Raw genomic sequence first — 22,295 nt, 5'->3', positions numbered from 1 at the left:
TTATGAAGCTTGTTACCGCAAAGGAGAGGCTAAGCTTACTTATAATTGTGCCTAAAAGTCTCCCCCAGAGAGCCTCTTTGTTGCTCAGATGTGGCCTCTCTCTTTCTTTAAGCCAACTCGGCAGGTGAACTCACTGCCCTCCCCCCTATGTGGGATCTGACTCCCAGGGGTGTAAATCTCTCTGGCAACACAGGATATGACTCCCAGGGATGAAACTGGACCTGGCATTGTGGGATTGAGAACATCTTGACTAAAAGGGGGATGCAAAATGAAACAAAATAAAGTTTCAGTGGCTGAGAGATTTCAAATGGAGTAGAGAGGTCACTCTAGAGGGCATTCTTATGCACTACGTAGATATCCTTTTTAGTTTTTAGTGTACTGGAATAGCTAGAAGGAAATACCTGAAACTGTGGAACTGCAACCCAGTAGCCTTGACTCTTGAAGACAATGTATAACTAAGTAGCATACATGGTGTGACTGTGTGATTGTGAAAACCTTGTGGATCATACTCCCTTATCCAGTGTATGAATGGATGAGTAGAAAAATGGGGACAAAAACTAAATGAAAAATAGGGTGGGATGGGGGGAGGATGGAATGCTTTGGGTGTTTTACTTTTATTTTTTATTCTTATTTTTATTCTTTTTGGTGTAATGAAAATGTTCAAAAATTGATTACAGTGATGAGCACACAACTATATGATGGTACTGTGAACAGGTGACTGTACACCAGGGATGACTGTACGGTATGTGAATATATCTCAATAAAACTGAATTAAAAAAAAAAAACTTCATTGTCAGGAAAAAATATAAAGTAAATAAAAAAAGGAAATTTAACCATCAGTCGTCATGTATCAATAAGGGTGGCCTGTAATAATGAGGAGTGGCTAAAATTATTGAGAATAATCGGATGTTGCGTCAGGATGCAACACATTAGCTCCTCTCATTTCCATTTCAAACCTATGAGGCAAGTCCTAGTAAAAGCTCCATTTACAATTAAGGAAACTGAGGCACAGAGATTAACTTGCCTGAGGCCTGAGGTTTCACAATTTGGAAAGCTCTGGAGCCTGCTGTCTAACCACTTGGCAGTGAGTAGACTTCATGGTCACTGGATTCTCCCACTTACAACCCTTCAGATAGAAAGGATCAAGGAAATAATCTGCATAATTGCTATTGGGGATTAACTCAAGTCCCCACAAAAGGCAAGTTCAGGTCCCAATCCCTGGTCCTGCAGGTGTGAATCCATCTGTAAATGGGAACTTTGAAGCTGTTATTAGCTAAGTTGTGCCCAAACTGAAGGAGTGTGGGCCTTCATCCAATATGGCTGAAGTCCTTATAAACAAAGGACATTGGATATGGAGAGAAAGAAGCCATGTGGAGCAGGCCAGAAGCTGGAAGTCAACGGAACCGAAAAGAAAGAAGACACCACCATGTTCATGCCATGTGACGCAAAAGCCAAAGCATCCCAAAGATTACGGGTCAGCCAGAAGACACCAACTCTGAGAGGAAGCAAGTCTTCTAGCCTCTGAAACCATGAGACAATAAATTACCATTGCTTAAGCCAACCCATTGTGTGGTATTTGTTTTAGCAACCAAGAAATGAAACAATTGCTGACATTTGGGTATATTCTCTATGTTTTGCAACGTGCTTTCTCATTTGATACTCAGTAACATGCTGTACCATAAGTATTCTCATTTTATCAACAGAGGAAACAGAGTGTGAGAAGGTTACCCTACTATCAGTGAGGGTCTTATCCCATGCTCCACACTCAGGGTGCATGGCTCCCCTTAAATCTGGCCCAAACTCTCACCTTCAGATGAGAATGTCTACAAGGGAGGCAAAACGGCTTGCCCAAGGTCATACAGAGAGCTAGTCTGCCTTGCATGCATCAGCAGCATTTACCTTTAAAAGTACTTTGTCATTGTAGCACATATTCTAAAAATGCATTTGACAAAGCAAGGGGCAGGGAGCTCTCTCAGCATAAAATAGAGTGCTTTCTTCTATAAGCGCCCTTTTTTTGTAGAGCTAATGCATTAGAAACCAGCACTTCACTTAAGCCCAAAACTTTTCAATGCCTGCCCTTACCCAGCCACCTTGTACTTTAGCTCGGATCAATCAAGCAAATCCATTTAGGCATCCCATCTAACCACTCTCATGGTGGATTTGAAGCAGCAAAGTACCTGAGAACTGTATAATTCGGACCTTTGAGGAATGCAACTACATAAATCAGCAGTTGATCCTCACTGCGTGTCTATGAGGAATTCTTAAAACAGTTTCAATGACCCTGAATGAACTTTGTAATGTCTGAGCATAAAAGTGCAGAGCTAGGTTCCTTTGTCTAGCAGAAATCTTTTCTGATAAATAACTCACTTCTGAGTTTGAGCCCAGGTCTGAACGTAACAGGGTGATGTTAAATATGAAAGTAGTGATGGCTACGCTTGATCACAGGCACGCACGTGCTTATGGGAATTACCTGTTGGCTTGTGGAAAGCTGTCAAGGCGATCTCTGTCCAATTAAGGAGTTCTTCCAGGAATCCTTTATTTTTTCCCTTTCATCTTTCTCACAGACTGAATATAATGGGTGGGTTGAGGTTGGCACTGAATGAGCAAACACTACAGCTGATGCCCCCTGCCTTTGGATGGAATAGCCAACACATGTCAAAGACGGGGTGGGTGCCACAAGGGAAAGCTTGCCTGCAACATAGAGTCTGGAGTCTCAGCAATTAAAATTTCCAGATCTACTGGTCGGGACTCTCCCCTCCATTAGGTCACAAAACACACTAGGATTTGAGGAAGAGAGAAGTGATTTCCTTATTAGTAGGACTATTAGTAGGACTATTACCACTGATAATGGCTAAGATTTAATGAGCACTTTCTCCTATTAAATTTGTGTATACCATTAGACAGTACACCCTCCTGGAGAGCAGGAGGAGCTAGGGTTCTTTGGTGGACACTGGGTCCCAGCTATGAGTACGGTGCTTTGCATATGATAGGTTTTCAACAGTTACTAAAGGAATACATAATCTCATTTGGTTTTCACAATAATCTTATATGGTTGATACTATATTGTCATCTCCATTTTCCACATGAGCAAGCTGAGGCTCAGAGGTAATTAAAAATGTGCCCAAGGTCCCTAGGCGAGTAAGGATCAGAGCTTATATTCAACCCATATGACCTAACCTCAGGCTCTACATTGAACCACCACACAATTTCACAGGTATTGACCAGACTTAGGGCAACTGAGGCTATCTATGAACAGTGCATCTTAAGGAAGTGTACTTCAAGTCAGCATGGATATTACTCTATTGCAACCACCATCTTTTACATTTCTTCAGTATTCTGCAACAACCAAACTTAAATGACTTACCCACGAATCCTTCTTGTCCAACCAATTTCAGGGCAATTTTATCAGCCAACACAGAAGAGTTTCCATGAGCAATGTTGGCAAAGGGTCCAGCGTGCACAAACACAGGTGTGCCCTGTAAAAACAGAAGAACTGATCAAACCCCAAGGACAAACGGGAGAATGTAAACCCGTTTGGTTGGGGCAAGCAAGGCAGAACAGCCTGTAGGGGATGTGAAAACCCACCCACACACCCTCTCTTTCTAGCTAAGCCTATGTGGCAGATGAAATCACTGCCCTCCCCCCTACGTGGGATCTGACACCCAGGTGAGTGAATCTCCCTGGCAATGTGGAATATGACTCCTGGGGAGGAATCTAGACCCGGCATCGTGGGACGGAGAACATCCTCTTGACCAAAAAGGGGAAATGAAAGGAAATGAAATAAGCTTCAGTGGCAGAGAGATTCCAAAAGGAGCTGAGAGGTCACTCTGGTGGGCACTCTTACACACAATATAGACAACCCTTTTTAGGTTCTAGTGAATTGGCGTAGCTAGCAGTATATACCTGAAACTATCAAACTACAACCCAGAACCCATGAATCTTGAAGATGATTGTATAAAAATGTAGTTTATGAGGGATGACATTGTGATTGGGAAAACCATTAAGGACCACACTCCCCTTTGTCTAGTTTATGGATGGATGAGTAGAAAAATGGGGAAAGGAAAAAAAAAAAAAAGGAGAAAAAAGGCACCCAGTGTTCTTTTTTACTTTAATTGTTGTTTTCCACTTTAATTTTTATTCTTATTATTTTTGTGTGTGTGGTAATGAAAATGTCAAAAAATAATTTTGGTGATGAATACACAACTATATAATGATACTGTAAAAAGTGAATGTACGCTTTGTTTTGTATGATTGCATGGTATGTGAATATATCTCAGTAAAATTGAATTAAAAAAAACAAAGCCACCCACACTGTTCCTGCTTTCATTACCACAGCATATTTAATGCACAAACTCTCTCAAAGAGTTAAAACACCCAGACTTGCTCAAAGGACCTAACTTCCTATGCATTCTGGAATAACGTTATTGTACATTTAATGCTGAACCAGGGAGAAAGGTTAAAAGAATACGCATATTTCCTACTATAATTTTGATAAGCCTCTGTGTTAGCTGGCTCAGTGACCATGACATGAACTACTGTACCTTATTTCTCACTGCTCTCCACTCTATTTTTATTTAAAAAAAGAATGGCGCTAAGTGAGATTAGCCAGACATGAAAAGATAAATATTATATGATTCCACTTACATGAAATATCTAGAATCCACAGAGACAGAAAGTAGAGTGGAGGTTACTAGGGACTGGGGCTTGGGAGAATGGGGACTTACTGCTTAATGAGTGCAGAGTTTCTGTTTGGGGTGATGAAAAAGTTTCATTAATGGATGTTGATGATGGTAGCACAGCACTGTAAATGTGATTACTGCCACTGAATTGTACACTTCAAAGTGGTTAAAATGGGAAATTTTATGTTTATATATATGTTACCACAATAAAAAAAATAAAAATCCCTAAAAAGAAAAACCCAAAAAAGGATGTAATTACACCAAAATGGCCTAGGAAGTTCATTTAAAAGTTTTTCCAATAAGAAATTTGTCAATTTAAGAAAAATCTAAAATAAGCATAAAAATCAACACAATTAATGAATTATCTACCTGTCTATAATTTCTCACTTCTATCTAGATAAACCTTTGAAGTGCTCTGAAGAAAACATTTTTTAAAAGTCATGTCATGGCAACTAAATGATGATTAAATCTATTATGGGTTGTTTTTATGTTTATTATAATAACTTTGTTATTCTGAATTTTTAAAATTCTGTGTAAGTCTTTCTTGTTGTTTAACTCCAAAAGAATTATCTCATGGGCTAGAAATCTGCTAACTATTAAGATAACAAAAGCAAAGGAAATATTCACTCATAGTAAAAGGTTAGCGTAATTCTTACTAAAAGGACAAAAGAAACCAACATATAAAAAACATTAGTTTTTAATTCTTTAAGCAAAATCTGTCTATATATTCAATTTTAATGGCATTTCTATGCTTTTACCTTTACCTTACAGCTAAGGATAGACCTCACCCCTATCTAAAATGATTTATTCACATGCATTCAAATTCTCAAGGTTAACTTGGAGCTGAGCCAGGGCCATCGGGGTCTGTGAGCACAAAGCCTCAGCTCCACCTGGGAAAACACGGGCTGCCCTTTCGGGACAGAGCAAGGACAGGGAGCAACATGGGGGCCTGGGGCCCGGGAGCGATGGAAAATTCCCACAAACCATGGCAGGCTGTTAGCTGAACATGTTTCCAAGATGAGAAAGCTGAACAAAAGCAGGAAGAAATAAGAGTGAGAAAGATAGAGTTTGTCAAAGCCACAATGGGAGTTCTCCATTTGCTTTTCAGGAGAGAAAACCTACAGGGTCTTGATCAAGTCAAACAAATGTAAGTGGAAATAAAGCTGGGCTATGAAACCCAAACACATTCATCCATCCATCCACCTATCTGTCTGTCTGTCTATCCATCCATCCATCCATCATCCATCATCTATCTATCCAGCCATTTATCTATATTTAGTGTCGGTATCTCTATCTGTCTACCTGTGTATAATTTCTCACTGCTGTCTAGATAAACCTTTGAAGTGCTCCAAAGAAAACATTTTTTAAAAGACCTTAAAGTCTCCACCACCTCCTAACTTTGTCAGTCTCAGAATGTTGCTGCCTCTGGTAAGTGAGCTGAGTTGCTAAAAGCTCAATGACAACAAGGTTGCAGACCCCATCTCCAGGTGGGCAGCTGGCTTTGTTCTCTAGACTACAGCCCACCCTGTGGCCACCTGTCCGAGGAGCACAGGACACTGGTCCTGAGGAGGGACAGATGACGGGGTGTGACTGAATCAGCATAAGCCCGTCATTAGTCTTGGGATAACAACTCCAAGCACTGAGTCAGCAGCAGCATGGTAAGTGAAAAAGGAAAGGGTTTTCATCTTTTGTAGAAGCTTTCTTATTTTTATACTATATACTAATCCATCAGCAAAAGTACTTTATAATTTTAAGTAAATGCAGTTCTAGCCAGAAGTTGCAGAACCAGATAAGCTAAGAGGAAAAAGAAGCCATCTTCTTCTTCAAACAAGAAACCTATGGCCCAGAGAGGCCAAGGCATTTCTTCAAGGCCACACAGCAGGTTAATATTGAAGCAAAGTTAGAGATAGAATGGAGTTTGAATGGAAAAATTGTTAGAACATTGTTAGATATCCAAACATACAAACACATGCTCGACTGACATTATGTTACTGTAAGACAGTGTATTGAGTTAAATAAGTCATCTAAAAATTTCTATGGCAAATTCAATGACATAAAAACTTTTTTTCTTGAGCTGGGTATTTTACTTTACATGCATTACATACATCATACATACATTGTGCAAAACGGACTTCTCAGACATTCCATAAGAGTAACATCTCAAATCCTCATTCGTTTACCAGGGCTCTAAAAACCACTGTCCAAAAACACTTCCTGCAAGGCTGGAAATATTCTATATCTGTGCTATCTGATGTAATAGCCAGCAGCCATATGTGGCTAACAAGCACTTTTTAAAATAAGGTTAGTTTTGAAGGATTGTATGCTATGTGAATATATCTCAATAAAATTGCATTAAAAAATAAGGTTAGTAAAAAAATATTAAAAATAAATACATACATAGAAATGCAGCTAGTGCGATTGAAGATCTGAACTTAATTTAATCTGCTTTAATTTTAATTAACTTAGATGTAAATACCTGTGTGTGGCTGGTAGCTACCATACTGGATAACGCAATCTCGCTTATGGGTGTTTCCTCCTACCCATAGTGCAAAATGTTAAGACTTCTTCATTTCCTTCTCTTCTTGATTAAGTCCCCCACAGAGCACCTCAACGTGGCCATGTGTGAAAGTCACTGGGGTACCCAGGCCTTCCCCCAAGGCATTTTGATTGACTTGATCCAGTATTTTTAAATCTTCCAGGGGTTTCTGATGGCAGCCAAGGGTGAGAACTACTTGTCTCCAGGCAACGGGGAGACCCTTGAAAATCTCTCAGAGGACCAAGAATCAAGTGTGTTCAAACAGCAGCACTAAAGCACAGTCTGTAAATTAACCGGTGATTTAGCTTATCCATGGATTTAGATTCCCAGTGTCACTGATTAGCAAGGTTAATCCAGAGTGACCACTTAGGACTCAGGGAGCAGAGCTTAATCATGCAAACATTTTAGTTGCATGCTGTGTTTTATTTTTAAACAAGGTCTATTTTCTGTTAATGGAATATCAAAATAGCCTATGTCTTCAATGGAGACACAAATGTTGAGTATAGAAGAACTACTTCGGGGCAACCCAACCCACCAATGAATTCACTAAATGGAAACTAGACTTTCAGAGAGGGAAATATCTTAAGGTGGAAGTACTTTTTCATTAAAAAATAATTATTATTTAAAACAATAAAATAACAAGAGTCCATGAAGTGCCATGAAGATTCCAGGAAGTTCCAGTCTCTGGGGCCGGGTTGGGGGTAGGGAATGGGAGTTAATTGTTGAGTTGTACAGTGTTTGTTTTTTGGGTTGATTGTAAAGTTTTGGTAATGGATGGTGGTGATGGTAGCACAACATTGTGAATGCAATCAGCACTGAATTACATATGAGAATGTGGTGAAAAGGGCGAAATTTTAAGCTGTATATGTTAACAGAATAAAAATTAAAAAAAAGATTGTATAACACAGTGAACCCTATTGCAAACGATGGACTCTAGTTAATAGCACAATTATAATTAATAGTACAATTATAAAAATGTTCTTTCATGAATTGTAATAAATATACCACACTAATGCAAGATGTTAAAAATAGAGTAATATATGGAACTCTGTATTTTATGTATTTCATGCATGACTTTTCTGTAAACCTACAACTTCTCTAATTAAAAAAAAAGGGAAAATAGAAAACCAAATGTAAACATGTTGTACAAGCTACTGAAATATTAGAGACACTGACTTTATAAGTTTCAACCCTGATCAATTAGTGCTTTATTAGCCAAGATATAAATCATATAAAAGAAATTATAAACACACAATTAACTTTGTATTATAGGACCAAGAAGTTATTCTGATGCTCCTAGGTGGGTTTGAATTGGCAATGGAGGACCCATGGGCAATGTGACAAATGCAAACTCTGTAAAGAATTAATACAAAAAGTAAGTCACTTACTTCTAGTGTCTGCATCAGATTTGGTTTTATTGCATCTTTCATCAAAACTGTCAAAGCACCTGTCACCCCCTAGAGGAGAGAAAAAAACACTTATTTAGGTTATTGACAAAAAAGTCCATACTCCGTGTTAATCTCTCGGCCCTTCCTGGCTGGGCACCCACAGGCTCCACATGCTGCTCTCCTCTCTGGACTACGGGTGACCCAGACTGTGCCTGTCCCTCCACCCCCACCCCAAGCAGGTGCCAGCCATTAGCAGTGAGGACTGACGGGGATTCGGAGTCGTTGCTCTTTTTCCGGAACTTTCCCCGGTGAAGTTAAAAAGGCTCGTGATAAAACAGATCTTTCAATCCACCTAAAAGTTTTCTGGCAATTGTGGACATTATTTCTTCATTACCAGGGGCTTTAATTTTGCGCAAAGAAATCTTTGAACGGGAATCAGGCGACTTATACAGCATGAGCAACGAGAAGGAAAGGCGAATGTCCAAAAGCACCTGTTCTTTTTTCCTACCCTCTCTACACCGCTCATCCCACAGATAAGGAAAGTACTCAAAAGGCTGCTGCATTTCTACTTAGGATGAAGTAGATGCCGCTTATTCACAAAATACAGCTGCCTCCTTCCAAGCCTGTGAAGTACGGGGTGGCTCACCCTAAGTCCCCCTTCTCCACCCCTGGAGAGGGGACAGAGAAGGATAGAGAAGTGCAGGGATGAAGCCTGAGAATGACTGGAAAAAGTGTGGCAAAAGCAGCCACAAAGCTAAACTTTGTTTTTTAATGAGATGTCAGTATTCACTCATTTTATATTTTTTCGTCCCTTTTCCCTTTTCTATGGGAGATGTGTTCAACAAATCAGGCAGTAACTGGAAGGGTATAACTTGAGCAAACATATGGGAATGTATCTCTGAATAGAAAAAAGGGGCTATCCCCCGCTGCACACAGCCTACTCAAATGATACCATCTCACCACAGAATGCAGTGGGTCTTAGCAGATAAGGGGAGTCCAAGAAACAGGGTTAATTCAGTGTGTTTCTTTTTCCCTTACTACTATCACCAGCAATATTGAATGCTTCTCTCAGGTGATCGATTTCTATTTTTAATAATATTTAGTCATTTAGGATTTGTAAGAAAATCCAATTTATTTTCTATCATACAAAACTCATGCCCTAAAAAAAATAACCTTCTCACTACAAACATATTACGAGTGTATATTCTAAAAGCTGCTAGACAGGAAGGGCTCAAAGAAGTCAGGCCTCTTTTCATATAACACAGCATGGAGCAGGTGGAAGGAGAGCATTCATCTGTCTGCTTTCCCAAATGCTCTCCTTGCTTACACATCTCAGCCAAATAAACCAAGCCCAAGAAACTAAAGGAGGAAGGAAATTAGAAATTTCTATGGGATTGTCTCAGGCAGGTCACCACCTGCTCATTTTTCCATGACATGCCTTTTCTTTCATTGCTCTTTGAATACAGATTACCAAACCCATGCAGACAGAAAGTCACGGTGGGTGAGGCTCTTGGGGCTGTCCTGTCCTTTGGGAGCCATACCTCCCTCAGTGCCACCTCAGTGTGCAGCACCTGAGTCCATGGGGAGAGAGCCTGGATACGGTACACCAGAGTCACACAGAATTTCAGGGGCCACCTGTTCCAACAATCACCTCAGTACATAAATTCTTTTGGCCTAATCAAAAACAAGCCTCTACAAGGCAGGATACGACTCCCAGGGATGAATCTGGACCCAGCATCGTGGGATTGAGAACATCTTCCTGAACAAAAAGGGTGAAGCGAAATGTAACGAAATAAAGCTTCAGTGGCTGAGATTTCAAATGGAGTTGAGAGGTCACTCTGGTGGACATTCTTATGCACTATATAGATAACACTTCTTAGGTTTTAGTGTATTGGAATAGCTAGAAGTAAATACCTGATACTACCAAACTCCAACCCAGTAGCCTTGACTCTTGAAGATGACTGTATAACAATGTAGCTTACAAGAGTGACGTGTGATTGTGAAAGCCTTGTGGATCATACTCCCCTTATCCAGTGTATGGATGGATGAGTAGAAAAATGGGGACAAAACCTAAATGAAAAATAGGGTGAGATGTGGGGGGATGATTTCGGTGTCCTTTTTTATTTTTATTTTTTATTCTGATTCTTTCTGGTGTAAGGAAAATGTTCAAAAATAGATTAGGGTGATGAATGCACAACTATATGGTGGTACTGTGAACAGCTGATTGTACACCATGGATGATTGTATGGTATGTGAATATATCTCAATAAAACTGAGTTAAAAAAAACAAGCCTCTACTATAGTGGTGAAATGACAAGATAGTTCCTAAAATCTTCCTTCAGTTGTCTATGGAAAGCTTCAACTGGATGAAACACAATTTGAAGAAATTAGATGCTTTTTGCAAACAAAAAACACAAAGAGAATTAAAGAGAGTAAACTTGGGGTTTGTTTCAGAGCTGAGATTTAATCACATGCAAATTTAGGGAAATAGTATTTGAGGATTACATTTCAAGCTACTCCTGATACATATTTATTGCAACCTAAGATTAACAGGGTACAGAGGAATTTACTGATACAGAATCTGTAATACATTAATTTAGACAGAAATGGTGAGATTTAGGTAATTTTTTAAAAGTACCGAATTTGGGTTTTTTCTTTACGTTTCATACATACTTACTAAGTATCCCATAGTATCCCATGATCACATCTATTTAATTTACCTGACAAGCTCTGAAATCAGGGAGTCAGAGCCATTTTTTTCAAAAGTAGACAAAAATAATCAAGACTCTGGCAAAGGATTAAAAAAGTCTTAAACCCTTGAAACTAATAAGATATTAATTTGCCTTTCTCCTTTCACAACTGCTTTTCAATCGCCAGCATGCATTTCGGATTCCATTGCTGCATGTGGCTTAACATGTGTGGAAGTAAGTGGAAATGACCAGGTGGAGGTTGTGTTTTTGCAGTTAGTTAAATGAGAGGGCTGCATGCAGCACAGCAGGGGCTAAATGGTGGCAGTGGATGCTGTTATGAAAAAGGGGAAGGTCAGTGAGCCAAATTAGCATATAAGGTTGGGGGGGGGGTGACAGCAAGAAAACTCTACAGAAAGCATCATTCCCTTCAGAAAGTCCAGGGAGAATGAGACCCCTGGGGCTGAGACTTGTTTTTATAAGGGGGAGGCAAATAAATCTAAGGTACAGAATTAAACATGCTGTGCTGAGGGAGCAGGCTGGCTGCTGCCAAACACGGGCCAATTTTAACTTCATCTTCCTTTGCATGAAGGTGGAGACAGTTAATTCTATTCCACAGGGAGGTGATTTGCCCTTAAGCTATGAGCTGCAGGGGGATCCCCCATCCTACCACCCTCCCACCCCTGCAGGCAGAAGTAGTGGAGAGGGTCAGGATGGGCAGGAAGGGTGAAAAGCTTATAGAATAAATTTCCTGTGTTTTGGTTACAGCCAGGTACAAGCACATTATAAAAATAGGTGAGCTCACGATGAAGTTGGGGGAGTAACAGGCTGGTGAGAGGTAAAATGGAGGTGCAGAAATTCTCTGAACTTCTGTCGTGCACTGTGCATTCTCACTCCGCATTTAAAAGAGGCAGAAAACCTCCACTCTGCTGACTGCAAAGACACAAGGGCAGAGAGCACCCGGGGGCCTCCGCACTTATACGCACCAGATCATTGGCTGTCACAGGCTTCCCGTCCTTGTCACTGGCCACTACCATTCTCCCCAGCCGCTCCTTCATGTCCTCAAGGCTGTGGGTCAGAGCCAGCACTGCCATGATCTCGCTGGCCACGGCGATGTCAAACTGCGCCTGCAATGGCACAAACAAGGATGGATCTTGTTATGGTGTCACCTGGAGGGCCCTTCCACCGGGAGCACAAGTAATGGTGGGCTTGGGGTCTCGGGCCAAAGGCTGGTGTCCCATTCCCAGAGTCTTCCCTCATGGCCTATACATGGCACGGGCTTGGTGAGCTCCGGGCTGCCTCCCTGCTGGCCACGTGCTTCCCCACCTTGCTTGGTGGGCCTCGGCCACACCTGCGAATGGCCCTGTGTGGCCATCGGAACTAACAATTAATGTGATCACCTGTGTGATGTATGTCTCCACCATGGGACCACAAAAGCCACAGAGGCAGGTCTCTTTGGGGGGTTCATTTCTGGATCCCCAGCATGGAGGACTGTGCTGAAATGCAGTGGGCACCCAATGCATGTTGACAGAATAAACGACCAGTCTGCCCACCATAAAATAGGTTTGTCAAGGAGGCTGACAGTGTCCAAAGCCAGGTTCTCAGGATTAAGTGTGAGCACAGCAGTGAGGACAAGTGATTTGTGCGCTCAACCACGTCAAATGGAAACAGAACCTCTTCCAGCTGCCCTCAAGGGTTGGGCCCCATCAGTTCCCAAAGCTCCCTGCAAGGAGGGCTGGAGAGCGACCACTTTTTGTAAAATGGCCTAGGACTTGCTATTCCCGTCTCCTGGCTCTGACTCCAGGTTGTACAAAGTCCAACAGGAAGGAAGAGAGAGACAGGATGAATGTGTACTTCTTCCACCATAATTTGGCCACTGGGAAAATTTTTGGGGGGGCAAAACCACTTCATTATGCTCTGGCTTAATTGTCTTCTGCCCCAGGGAGAGTTTGAGCCAGACAGGTTCCAGTTTATAGATGGAAAAAATGGCTGTGCCCTGGTGGAATCGCCTTGAGATATTTTATTATCATTTCCGTCACTGACAAGAAAGGAAATGAAGAAAATAAGGGGCTTTCTGGCTACTTCTTGGTTGAGATTTCAGGAGTCATTGATTTAGTGAAAAAGTATTACATGAAAGGCAAATACAACAATATTCACTTGTTACACTTTCAGTACAACCTGTTTCAAACATAATTGGTTTTCCATTTATGAAATTCATGATTCTCTATTCCACCATCGTGTTACAGAGTGTTCATAAATAAATTGACTAAAAATACTGAGATTTTCCATATAAAACATGGTATTAGAGATAGTCTCAAAATATTAAATGTGTAAATAATAAGTAGAATTTATAATTTACATACAAGTTCTTCATTTGTAATGGCTATAAATTTCAAATTTTGTATCTTGAGCAACATCAAAAATGAAACAAATTGGCCAACTTCCATTTAACTGTTATTCGTTTCATTGACTGAATGATGAGAACATTAAAAAGCTGATCATTTTGTTTTGCAAATAAAATCATATAAGGTGCAAATGAGCTATGATTTTTTTAAAATCACTTTTCAGATTATCAAAAACTTAAAAGGACAATATACAATGTTGGCAAGGATGTAAATAGGCATAACTTTTCCAGAAGGTTAATGTGGAAATACACACTAACATGTGAAATCTGTATGCTCTTTCATTCTGCACTTACACATCTGGAAACTTGTTCTAAGGATATTATCAGACAAGTATACACACATATGCATGTATGTGTACTACACTTCTGGTAGCTCAATACTGCAAATACCCAAAATGCTCATTGACAGGGGCTGGTTGAATTGGTGATGAGGTATTATGGAACCATGCAGAATGACCTTTATTAACATGAAATGATGTCCTTAATAAAGTGTTACAGTTAAAAAAAGCAGTTAGAAGTTCTTAAATACTATATAATCCCTTTTAATTTAAAACTAAGTATAGATAAAGCAAAGTGGGGAAAGACAAATACAAAAATGTTAACACTGATTATTGCTGAGTGACTTTTATTTTTTGCCTTAATAATTCTACATGACCTAAATTTTGGTACAATGAATATACATTATTTATAGTAATTATTTTTTTTAAATGGCTATTTCCACTCATTTTGGGGATTCCAAGAATAGACTGCACAGGGCAAATACCACACTGGGCAGTAGGAAGGAGTGTAGGCTTGAGTTGAAAACTCTGGTTGTTCCAAACTTATGTGTGGCTTTGCTGACGCAAGTTATTCAACATCACCACCTTTCTTGTTGGCAAATCCGATTTATAAACACAATGTGCTTGTGTATGGAATGGACCTACGAACATCAGGCCATGGTAGGCATTCAAATCACAGCTGTCTTTATGGGGCATACCTTGTAAAAGCCCTTCTTCATCACCCCCTTTCTTTCCCAACCCCTTTCCAGAGCTAACTAATCTCAACAGGTGGTATAAGTTCCTTCGGCTTCTATTTAATGTGTTTCTAAATATATACAAGCAGGTATGCTGACTTTTTTTAACATTAAAAAATTCACAGATGATACTACATGTATTTTACTTCGTATTTTTGAAATTGCAAGGTTTTTTTTAATTTTTCCATTTCACATTAGGTAAGAAAGCTCTACTTATGTCATACCATCTGTATACATTTTATCGTTTTTAACCCCAACACATACCTGTGGGATAAAAGGATGTACCAAATCCAGGCCACCAATGATGGACATGAGGGTTGTTTCAAACTTTCATGCTTACAAATGAGATTGGAACAAATACCCTCATCCACAGATTTTTTTTTTTAACACATTGTTCTAGTTTGCTAATGCTGCAGAATGCAAAACACCAGAGATGGATTGGCTTTTATAAAACGGGGATTTATTTCGCTACACAGTTACAGTCTTAAGGCCACAAAGCATCCAAGGTAACACCTCAGCAATCGGGTACCTTCACCGGAGGACGGCCAGTGGTCGTCTGCTCCAAAGCTCCGGCCTCAAAACGGCTTTCTCCCAGGACGTTCCTTTCTAGCAAGCTTGCTTCTCTTCAAAACATCACTCCCAGCTGCACTCAGTTTTCCCTCTTTGAGTCAGCTCATTTATATAGCTCCACCGATCAAGGCCCACCCCGAATGGGTGGGGCCACGCCTCCATGGGAACATCTCATCAAAATTATCTCCCACAGCTGGGTGGGGCACACTCCAAGCAAATCTAACCAACACCAAAACTTCTGCCCCACACAAGACCACAAAGATAATGGCATTTGGGGGACACAATACATTCAAACTGGCACACACATGTTCAAATATTATTTCTTCTCCTTCTTCTGTCTTCCCTTACCCTCCTCTTCCTTCTTCCTCTTTCTTCCCCCACCTCCTGCTCCTTCATCTTTTAACATTTTTATTTCTAAAGTTGGAATTGTTGGGCCATTTCAAATTTTAATGCTAACAAGCTGCCATCCAAAAAGTCTTTACCAATGCATACTTCCCCTAACACATCTCCATCTCCTCGCATCCTTGCTAACATTTAGTATTACCAACTTATTTATGTTTTGCCAATCTCATTGGTAAGCAATCCTTCATTGTTGTTTTCCAAGTTGATATTTTATGATTAACAGGAGGGTTGTGTATCTTCATGTCGGCATTTTGTTCTTTTTTTGTAAAGTGTCTTTTTCTTTTTCTATTCAGTTATTCTTCAAATCTTTCTTGACCACCTACTATGTAACAGAGCAATGTTCTAAGCACTGGGAAGATGCAGTGAATAAAAGAGACAAAACTCCCTGACCTCATAAAAGGGGAAGGCAGAGAGTAAGCAAGATAAGCAGGTGTATGTGTGACGGATATAGGTCAACCAGGATACCTGTGAAGGATGTAAGTCAACCAGGAAAAGGACCAAGGAAGTTTGGGGACAAGGGGTTGCAGTTTTAAATAAAGTGGCCAGGAAAGGTCCTACTGAGAGTGATATTTGAGTATTAATTAGGGGGGTTCTTTTTTCTTTTGTTACGCACTTGAATCCTTTATTATATAAGCTGCAAATATTTGGTTCCTGTTACTGGTCTTTTGATATTTTTGCATGTTGTTCTTTTCATACTGAAGATTAACATTTTTTATGTCCAATTTGCCTGTTCTTTTCCTTATAGTTTCTGCGTTTTATCTCTTTTTAAAAAGGCTCACTTTCCCAAGTAGGCAGCCAAACTATTCCCAAACTGGTGAATAGCCTAACATTTTCTGCCTGATTTGTCACTTTTATCTTATATATAACGGATTTATTTCCAGACCCTATACTTGATTCCATTAATCTATTTGCCTATTTCTGTATTAATACCATATTGTTTTTACCAACTTCAAGCAGCATAGAAAGTTTTTTTTATATCTGATAGGTTTCGTCCTGCAAGAATTCTTCTTTTTCAAAAACTGCCTTGATTATTCTCATGTAAATTCCCTTATATATGAAGAACGTCCCATCAAAGTTCATTAAAAAAATTGGGAATTGGATTAGGATAGCATTTTAATTTTTCAATTATATCAGAAAGAATGTACATGTTTACAAAATTCAGTCTTCCTTTCCAAGAATGAGTTTCTCTATACTTTCTTTTCTATTCCTTAGGAAAGCTTTAAAGATTTTTTTCAAGTAAGTCTTGAAACTACTCATTAGGAGTTTTTTTTCCATGGGAATAAAGTAGTTTTATTGTAACTGTAAATATGATTTTTATATTACATTTTTCTAATTAGTTGTTGGTAGTTTAAAGCACAGGCATTAATTTGGGTTTGTTGAGTTTGTGCCCAATCACTTTGATGCCCTCTTATTCGGACAGTTGAACAGTGATTCCTGGCTTTGATACTCCTTTTCGCCCATGTGTGGGCATGGTTTCCAGAGAGGAGGGAGGGCAGGTGTGCCAGTTTGAATGTGTTATGTCCCCCAAAATGCCATTATCTTTGATGCAATCTTGTGTGGACAGACGTATCAGTGTTGATTAGATCGTAATTCTTTGAGTGTTTCCATGGAGATGTGCCCCACCCAACTGTGGGTGATAACTCTGATTGGATAATTTCCATGGAGGCGTGGCCCTGCCCATTCAGGGTGGGTCTGAATTAGTTCACTGGAGCACTATATAAGCTCAGACAGAAGGAGTGGGCTTGCTATAGCCAAGAGGGACACTTTGAAGAATGCACAGGAGCTGAGAGAGTAGCTGCAGATGAGAGACAGTTTGAATATGGCTGTTGAAAGCAGACTTTTGCTCTGGAGAAGCTAAGAGAGACAAATGTCCCAAGAGCAACTGAGTGATGTTTTGAAGAGTAGCTGCAGCCTAGAGAGGAATGTCCTGGGAGAAAGCCATTTTGAAACCAGAACTTTGGAGCAGACACCAGCCATGTGCCTTCCCAGCTAACAGAGGTTTCCCGGACACCATTGGCCATCCTCCAGTGAAGGTACCCGATTGTTGACGACTTACCTTGGACACTTTATGGCCTTAAGACTGTAACTGTGTAACCAAATAAACCCCATTTTATAAAAGCCAATTCATCTCTGGTGTTTTGCATTCTGGCAGCATTAGCAAACTAGAACAGCAGAACACGCTGCTAGCTGGCTTCCTACCTGGAGGTCACTCCCAAGGCCAGCTTAGGGTTCCTGCTGTGCAAATGAGGAAAAGCTGCCCTTTCCTCAAAAGCAACACTTTTTACTGACATCTGCCAGGTGACAGGCATATTAAATATACAGAACAGTGATTGCCACGTGGGCACCATCCCCCACCCCCCACCCCAGGGCTGTGGGGTGCACAGCACCCAGTTCCCAGGCAGACACAGGTGTATCCCAGGCTGCCCCTTGGCAGGAGGGTCTTGGCAAGTTGTTGTCCACCAACCCCGGACTCCGAGGGGCTCTCTTGTTTCTGAGAAATAAGCCATCTATTGCCTCTGAATTGAGAGACCCCTAAAACCATACCCTCCATATTTTGGGCTGTGCTTTTCTCCACCAATCCAATTCCATCTTCCTACCTTCCAGAAACGTCCCTGCATTGTATGGCAGTGGTTCTACCTTTCTAGAATGGATACTGAATAACTAAGATTTGCTTGCATATGTGAGTTCTAGGATTTGGAAGAGGAGAGAAAATGCACGGGCTTAGTTTGTTTTCTTGATCCAATCCCCATACTCACTTTTCAACTTGAATTATTTCAAAAGGTCCAAAGGTCTATGTGATAAGAGAACTAGTTATGATGGCAAAAGTGATTCTTTATTGACTAATAAGAACTTAAAAATTTAAAGGCTGTAAATCTAAAGCTATTCTAAACCATGAAGTTTAATACAAACAAACAAACAAACAAAATCTGAAGCCCGCTGTGCCTGGCTGGAACATTATGGATAAACGCCAGTGCACTACAGTGGAAGTGAAGGCAGATGTTGTCACTTTTCTCCCACATTCTTTGGATTTGGGTAATAAGACATTATCCTAAAAAACCACCAGGAAAAAATAATTAGGCCCTTAAGTCAAATAAGCAGGTTTTGTTTTTCATTTACCAATTTGAATGTGTCTGAGATTTTTCATTTTTCAGTTAGTTGATAGGCAGATGTAGTATTAATTGGATGATGTCCGATAGAGTATTTAAGAATTTACATCCAAGGGATGCACTGTTGTTTCCCAGAAAAACAACTGAAAACACACATCAGTAAGATGATCCTGGAGCCCTCCCCTTCCTGATCCATTTCCAGGCCTGCCAGGTGATTGGGAATGACATCCTAAGGACCCACTGGCCACAGCAGGCAGAAAAATGAGAAAAGAAAAGCAGAGTAAGAGCTTCCAGACTGGCAAAAACCAACGCAAAAAAGGACAGAGCTGCTTCCAGACTGCAATGCCACCTACCTGGCGGGAAAATCCCTTCTCTGTTCTTGCTTGCCCGATGGTTATTTTCCGTAGAAATCGGTCGTTTGTATCCAGTACTGAAAGAGAAGAGAACAAATTATGTAGTCGGTCAACAAACATGTGCTGACTGCCCAGTGTGTGTCTGGCAGGGTTGTGGGAGCAAATGGACAAGGTCTGGCTTCCAGGCAGCCAACACTGCTGTGGTTGATCAGAGAATGACCAAATAAACAAACAACCTGGAAAATGCCAGACAGCACAAGCGCCTCAAGAAAATAAAAGAGGTGGGATGACAGTCTGTCAGGGAGAGAGCAGGGGTGTGCTAGGGATACCCTTTCTGACCAGCCAGGGAGGACACGTGGTTCTGCAGCGGGTACACTTTATGTTGAGACTCGAGTTGCAAGAAGCCAACTGTGATTAGAACTGGCCCCAACTCTCCTTGTTTTCTTCATTTGCTTGTTTGAATTGCACCGAGTTTGGTTTTGTTTCTGAGAATTAGATTTGGTTTAGTGAAAAGCAAACTTATAATGCCAGGAAACAAAGCCAGCAACACAGACTTCACAAATCATTTACATGGTTTCGAATAACAAGCTGTTCACCCAGACATCCTACATGCCACTTACTAAATATACAATATGGCACTGATGAAAATGGTGAGGGAAATTATGTATTGGAGGCTATCATCATCTGCAGGATGAAAACTGTTAACCTCTGCTTTCCCACACATGGCATCAGCAAACCTGCCAACCTCCCTGTTCCCTAGCTTAGCTGCAACCAGTGTCTCTGCAGGTAACACGTTCTCAGTTCTCTCCCTCTCTCTCTCACACACACACGCAGACACACACACTCTCATACGTACTCATGCACACTCAAAATTCTCACACACACACACTTCCTCACACTCACACAAACTCACTCTCATACACACAACTCTCTCTGCCACACACATACTCATACACTCTCACACACAAGCACACTCAAAACTCACACACTCACACTAACACTCACGTACACTTTCTCTTGTACACACAACTCACACACTTCACATGCACATGCACACTCAGACACACTAAAATAAACCCACACTCAATCTACACTCACACACACCCTTACACAAAATCATAAACCTTCCTTAGGATTTTAATATATATGCAGAGTACACACAAAATGAAAGGAATGCTTCTCCATATTATTATTAGCTACTACTTTTATTCCCAAGACATACTGTGCATACTCATAAGGATAATTCCTTCTCTGTCATTGCCATCTTGGCACAAAATTGACATTATCTTTTAATAATTTAAAATAAATTTATCAAATTTATTTAAACTCAACATGGGAATTCAGTTGTTTTGTCATTTAGCAAAGAGAAAAACTAGCAAAAAGAAGTAGGCAAGATCGACTAGAATCAGTGGTGCTGAAAGCCCACCTGTGCCTTTAGCGTGCCCTGGTAGAGCTGGGTGGCTCCTGGTACACAACGGTGTGATGTCCAGGGAGAGAGACAGGTGAGGTGTCAGCGATATGTAGGAGCAGAGATGTTAAGGTTAAATTCCAACCCATGAGGAAGCCACCAGAAAGGAACTGTGGGTTAGTGAGAGATGACATAATCCTGGTCTCTAAAGTTAGAGCTAAAGGTACATAAGAAACACAGTTTTGCATTCCAGTGATATTTACTAATGGTCCATTTTGTACCAGGCCCCGTGCTACATGCAGGGATACAAAGATGAACAAGATATTGGTTTCTGACCTAAGAAGATGTGTGAGTATGTATATGTGGGGGTGTATGCATGTGTGTGTGTGTGTGTGTGCAAGAGCGTGTAAGTGTGAGAATTGCGGGGCAGGTGAGTGTATGTGTGTGAGTGTGTGAGAATGTGTGGGGTGTGAGTGTGTGTGAATGAGTGTGAGGTATGTGTGCACACGTGTGTGTGCATGCATGTATAGGGTTATCTGATTGTCTTTTCTCCACCCCAGGTGATCCCTAGTACTGAAGTGCTGATTTTCTCTTGAGGAACATCCAGGGTGGGTCCAAAAGGTCATCAAATAACCGAGACTGATCAGCAAAGGGCCGAGCAGTATAGGGCACTACATCAGGGGCAGTCCCCCAGCTGGCTCCATGGGAAGACACCGTACCGATCCCCTAAAAACTGGCAGGGCAGTTGCTGGGCACCAGTAACAACGTCAATTTGCTGAGAAGGGGCGAGGTTCGTGGGCTGTGGTCTAAGGATGAAGAGGGGAGCCTGTGGGTCCCCTGGGGGGTGCAGAGGCTCAGAGAAGCAGGTCTCCTGCCCTGTCCTACTATGTACCATCCTGCGTACATCTCTCCAGGAGGAACAGGTAACAGGGCAGTGGCTCATTTTTTTTTTTTTTTTCTGCTTACTTTAAGTGTTTCTAGCACAATCTATGGTTCTGGTTCTACCCCATAACCCCATAACCAGGCACATGCAGCCTGTGGGCTTCAGATATGAGGCACGGGATGAGCCATCTCAGAAGGCTCCCACAGGCTGGAAGGAAAGGGGTGGCATTGAAGGATGTGGCAAAGATGGACCACAAAGGGGCCCCCCTGTATCCCGAGTGTCTCCCCACTCAGCATCAAGTCATCAGAAGGGGCACACGGAGTCCAGGTCAAAGCCCATCGTGCCTTCTAAAAACCCTACTATTAAATGTCCTCTTTCCACTTCATTGCGAGTCTTCTCTCTCATAGTAATTCATGGGAATATCAAACGTCCTTCCAAATTCTTCTGGCCCAGGTTTGCCAAAAGCTGCAAAGCTCTCTTTACTTTAGGTCCCTGAGAAGTAATATAATGCTAGCACTTTTCTGGAATAATTTCTTTAAGTTGTCACTTCCATTAAAATTAATCTGCAGCCACAGGACCCTTCAGTCCTTTCTACCGGCTCAGGGAGCCATCAGGCTGCCCCACTTGCTGGACACCAAGGGCATGTGCCTTCCCTTCTCTCCTGAGACCAGGAGGGGCCACTGACCTACTTCTGCCAGCCCCTGGCTGGAGCCCAGAGCAGACGGGGACAAATGCCAAGGTGGGTAAACGTCTCTTCCAGCAAAGTCACATGCCTGGTTCAAAACGCACTTTAATGTCCACTGGCATGATGTTTCGTGCCCAAGTAAACCTCCAGGAAAGTTTTAAAGAGGAACACAAACCCACAA

General features: G+C 41.1%; 1 protein-coding gene across 2 annotated transcripts in view; it reads right to left on the bottom strand.

Annotated features, from left to right (window-relative positions):
* Positions 1-22,295, bottom strand: part of MTHFD1L (methylenetetrahydrofolate dehydrogenase (NADP+ dependent) 1 like) — a 221,647-nt gene that overhangs the window by 117,741 nt on the left and 81,611 nt on the right. The window contains exons 17-20 of one of the 2 annotated variants that reach the window (XM_037819428.1): positions 19,139-19,215; positions 12,277-12,417; positions 8,604-8,672; positions 3,365-3,476 (exon numbers count right to left, since the gene is read on the bottom strand). In XM_037819428.1, coding sequence (XP_037675356.1) covers positions 3,365-3,476; positions 8,604-8,672; positions 12,277-12,417; positions 19,139-19,215 — 399 coding nt within the window. Of the gene's footprint in view, positions 1-3,364; positions 3,477-8,603; positions 8,673-12,276; positions 12,418-19,138; positions 19,216-22,295 lie in introns of those variants that run through there. The other variant, XM_037819435.1, reaches the window with a different exon arrangement.

This window comes from Choloepus didactylus, chromosome 2, assembly GCF_015220235.1.
Source record: "Choloepus didactylus isolate mChoDid1 chromosome 2, mChoDid1.pri, whole genome shotgun sequence".
Classification (NCBI taxonomy): Eukaryota; Metazoa; Chordata; class Mammalia; order Pilosa; family Megalonychidae; genus Choloepus; species Choloepus didactylus.
The sequence above is the reverse complement of the archived record's forward strand: the minus strand, read 5'-3'. Positions and strand labels throughout refer to the sequence as shown.